Source organism: Elephantulus edwardii, unplaced genomic scaffold, assembly GCF_000299155.1.
Source record: "Elephantulus edwardii isolate Elephantulus edwardi_28Jun2011 unplaced genomic scaffold, EleEdw1.0 scaffold00230, whole genome shotgun sequence".
NCBI classification, from domain to species: domain Eukaryota; kingdom Metazoa; phylum Chordata; class Mammalia; order Macroscelidea; family Macroscelididae; genus Elephantulus; species Elephantulus edwardii.
Window position 1 is genome coordinate 135538 of NW_006399980.1, and position 4902 is coordinate 140439.

Sequence of the window (4902 nt, forward strand, 5' to 3'; positions counted from 1 at the left end):
AACCATAACAAGAGGGCATATCTTATGGACTCCAGTCACTCCACCCAATTTCTAAAATGGAGACAAGAGATTGGCCTTAAATTCTAGTATCCTCCTTGAGGTCTTACTGTCTCTAAATAAGAGGCTTAAATAAAGAAAAAAACCTACACAGACCCTCAACCAAAACAAGAGTGCCATCATATAGCTTCAAGTCAATGGAAGTCCAAAATGGAAGAAAAGGGCTTTGCAATATATATATTGTTGTTAAATGCCATTTATTACTAACCCCATAAAAAAAGACTTTAACCTTGTTCTATAACTATTGTCCTTTCTCTACGTTTATAGAGTTTTCACAGGCATGTATGTTTAGAAAGTAACCCCATTAAAAAAAGACTTTAACCTTGTTCTATAACTATTGTCCTTTGTATAAGTTTATAGAGTTTTAACAGGCATGTATGTTTGTTTAGAAAGTGGATGTCACTCCTGCTTCCAAGTCTGTCTTAATCTATTAGCTAACCAGATATTGTCAACTATGTGTAACCTTTATGGGACTTGACAGACTGATGGCACAACATTCAGTATCACAGCAATCCACAGTTATACCTCAATACAGAGAAACAACAGAATAGTGCTGTAACACTTAGCAGTGTTCATTTCAAAAATAATAACAACAAGGCCCAAATGAATTTAAAAATGGCCGCAGGTCCGACCATGCTTCAAGCTCCCATCAAAAGGCCTCTGGTCTGCCAACCAGGACCCAGAAACCTTCCTACCATGAGAGAAAGAGGGCAACACTGAAGCCAAATGAATTTAAAAAGGCCACAGGCCCCCATGCTTCAAGTTCCCCTCAGTTCCCAGCAAAAGGCCTCTGGCCAGCCAACCAGGACCCAGAGACCTTCCTCACCACCAGAGAAAGGGTGCACCTCTGAAGTGAAATGAATTAAAAGAGGCCATAGGTCTATCCATGCTTCAAGTTCCACTCAGTTCCTGGCAAAAGGCCTCTGGCCAGCCAACCAAGACCATCCCACCAACAAAGAAAGAGCACACTTCTTAAGCAAAAAGAATTAATAAAGGTCGCAGGTCCACCCATGATTCAGGTTCCCCTAGGTTCCCAGCAAATATCCTCTGGTTGGCTTGGCATGGCTAGCCAACCAGGACACAGAAACCTTGCTCGCCAACAGAGAAAAAGCACACACCTCTGAAGCCAAATGAATTTAAATACTGATATCGAAACAAATATAATACAATCCAGATTGAATGAAATTAAAAAAAAAAAAAGTAGGTAGGTAGAGAAAATACCTTCAACTTTAAGTTTTTCTTTCTCCTGAGCAGCTTGAAGTTCAAAGTTCTCTTTATTTTTGGCTTCAATTTCTTCTAATTTTCTTCTTTGTTCTTCCTTTTTCTTCCTTCTCTTTTCTTTTCTCTTTTCTCTTTTGGCAGCCAAAGCCAGCCTCCGGCTTTCTTCCCGTAACTGTTAAAGGATCAATAAAATAGAATAACACTGGAATGTACCCTGGGGAAAGGCATATATTATAATTTTTTTTTTCACAGAGCAACAAAAACATCACAAAAAGCTAAAATCCAAATAATTTAATTCATGTTGAAATGAATTATTAAAGCACTCTAAAGAGATGTTTTTAAAATATCCAGATGAAGGTAGTGATAAAGAAGTATAGTTGTAAAATGGATGATAAACAGATGTATATCATTATAGTTATTAAAGCAATGCACATTATAACAAGATAACATTGTTTGTCCAGTCACTGGGTTAACTTTTTTTAAAAAAGACATTTGCAAAGTCTTAGAAAATGAGTATATCCTGTACTACTCACGGGTATGCTATTTAGTGTTTAGGGAAGCAAATATAAAGCTTCAGTTCAAAATAAACGATGCATACTAAGAACTTATTCTAGAAAAGGACTGCCTCAACTGAAAAATGTATATTCAACAATTTCCACTATAAAAGCAATAATTGGAAGCAAAATGATAGAGACTAGACAAATTAACTATTTATTCCAAGAGGTCAGTATAGAAACTAAATAGGTACGGAAAAGAATACAACCCTTAGGTACACCTTTCTTGATTTTAAACCATACAGTAATCCCTTGTTCTTTTATCTACTACCTTTGTTCGATGTACAAGTTTCACATTAGTACAAATAAGTGTATTCTGGTATTCCTATTCTTCTCAATGTTACCCAAAATTTGCTATGATATACACAGTTAAATGGCATTGTACAGTCAATAAAACATAAGCAGAGTGTGACATCAGGATTGGAAGACGACTCATCAAAATATATGTCACTATCATAGTTTAATTTGCCAGAACCAAAGATAACGAGAGAATCCTGAAAGCAGCAAGGGAGAAACAAAGAGTAACCTATAAGGGAGAACAGATAAGATTAAGTGTCAATTTCTCAGCAGAAACCATGCAGACAAGAAGAGAGTAGAAGGACATATATCAAACACTCGAACACAACTGTCAACCAAGAATACTGTACCCAGCAAAATTATACATCAAATATGAATGACAAATCAAGATATTTCCAGAAAAGCAGAACCTAAGAGAGTTTGTAAAAACAAGACCAGCATGACAGGAGAGACTCAAAGATGTCCTTCTTACAGACATACCACAGAAAGCTCCACGGTCCAAAGTAACTAGCAACAACACCAAAAAGAACTCGACACAATGATAGCAATAAAACCTAGCCTCCCAACAGTCACACTGAACGTGAATGGTTTAAATGCACCACGGAAAAGGAAGAGAGTAGCAGATTGGATAAAAAAACAAAATCCATCAATATGTTGTCTACAAGAGAAACACCTGAAAAATGAAGATAAAGACAGGCTAAAAATAAAAGGGTAGAGGAAAATATACCAAGCAAATGGCAGCCAGAAAAAAAGCAGGCGTAGCCATATTAATCTCTAATAAAAGAAATATCAATGTAAAATCCATCACAGAGGACAAGGAAGGTCACTACATAATGCTGAAAGGGTCAATAGAGCAAAAGGACATAACAATAATAAATATCTATGTACCAAATGAAAGACCAGAAAAATACATAAAACAAACATTAACAAAGCTAAAAAAGGAAATAGACAACACTACTATAGTGCTGGGAGATTTCAATACACCTATCTCAAGGAAAGATAGAACTACAAGGAAAAACTCAACAGAGATACTGAAAAATTAAACCACAAAATAAGCCAATGTGACCTCATAGATATTTATAGACTAATGCACACCCCAAAAAGCACAGTATTCCTTCTCCAATGTGCATGGAACATTCTCTAGATTACATTCTAGGTGACAAGGCAAGCATCAATAAATTAAAAAACAGAGAAATAAGACAAACCATCTTCTCAGACCATAATGCCACAAAATTAAATTAATAATAGGACGATAAAGGAGGAAAAAACCATACATTTGGAAGCTGAACAACACCTTGCTTGAACATGACTGGGTACTACAAGAAATAAAAAATGAAATTAAAAAGTTTCTAAAACTAATGACAATGAAAACACCCCTTGCCAAAACCTCTGGGAAACAGCCAAAGCAGTAATCAGAGGTCAATTTACAGCAATAAGCAAACACATCAAAAGACAGGAAAAACAGACTATTGACTCTCTAACCCAATATCGCCAGCAAATTGAAAAAGAACAGCAAGAAAACCCGACACCCTTTTAAAAAAACTGAAATTATAAAAACTAGAGCAGAAATAAATGAAATAGAAAACAGAAAAACAATTGAAACTATCAACAAAACTAGGAGTTGTTCTTTGAAAAGGTAAATAAAATCGATAAACCACTAGCAAAACTCACAAAAGAGGGAAAAGACACAAATAATCCGAATAAGAGATGAATCAGGCAACATCACAACAGACCCAACTAAAATAAAAAAGCTAACATTAGAGTACCATGAAAAACTATACTCAAACAAATATAAAAATCTAGAGGAAATGGACAAATTCTTAGAAAAACATAACCTACCAGGGCTGACACAAAACAAAATTGAACATCTGAACAGACCCATTACAAAAGAAAAAACTGAGAAGGTAATACAACAACTTCGAACCAAAAATAGCCCTGGAACAGATGGTTTTACAAGTGAATTTTATCAAAAATTCAGAGAAGAACTGTTACCAATTCTACATAAATTATTTCAGAAAATAGAAGAAGATGGACTCCTCCCAGATTCATTCTATGAAGCAAACATATCTTTGATACCAAAGCCAGGAAAAGACATCACCAAAATAGAAAACTATAGGCCAGTATCTCTCATGAACATTGATGCAAAAATCCTGAATAAAATACTTGCAAATAGAATCCAACAATACATCAAAGAAATAATTCACCATGACCAAGTGGGATTCATAACAGGTATGCAAGGATGGTTCAACTAAGGAAAACAATTAATGTAATTCATCACATTAACAAGGCAAAAAACAAGAACCATATGATCCTATCAATTGGAAAGGCTTTTGACACCCTTTCCTGATTAAAACACTCACCAAAATAGGATTGGAGGGGAATATCTTCAACATAGTAAAAAGTATTTATGAAAACCCAAGAGCCAACATTGTTCTCAATGGAGAGGTTAAAGGCATTCCCCCTTAAGAACAGGAACTAGGCAAGGATGCCCACTATCACCTCTCCAACATTGTTTTGGAAGTCTTAGCGATGACAATAAGAGAAGGGAATAAAAAGTATCCAAATTGGCAACGAGGAGGTAAAATTATCCCTCTATGTGGATGACATGATAGTATATTTAGAAAACCCTAAAGACTCAGCAAGAAAACTATTGGACACCGTGGACCAATTTAGCAAAGTGGAATGATACAAGATCAAAGTACAGAAATCAGTTGGATTTCTCTACAGTGACAAAGAGAATACAGAACTGGAACTAAGAAAAACAATACCTTTC

General features: G+C 35.5%; 1 protein-coding gene across 3 annotated transcripts in view; it reads right to left on the minus strand.

The window, feature by feature from the left end:
- The window catches only part of ANKRD17 (ankyrin repeat domain 17), a 214043-nt gene that overhangs the window by 30731 nt on the left and 178410 nt on the right, over positions 1-4902 (minus strand). For all 3 annotated transcript variants that reach the window (XM_006898445.1, XM_006898443.1, XM_006898444.1), the window contains one exon: positions 1279-1450. In XM_006898445.1, the coding sequence (XP_006898507.1) occupies positions 1279-1450 (172 nt within the window). The remainder of the gene's footprint in view (positions 1-1278; positions 1451-4902) is intronic.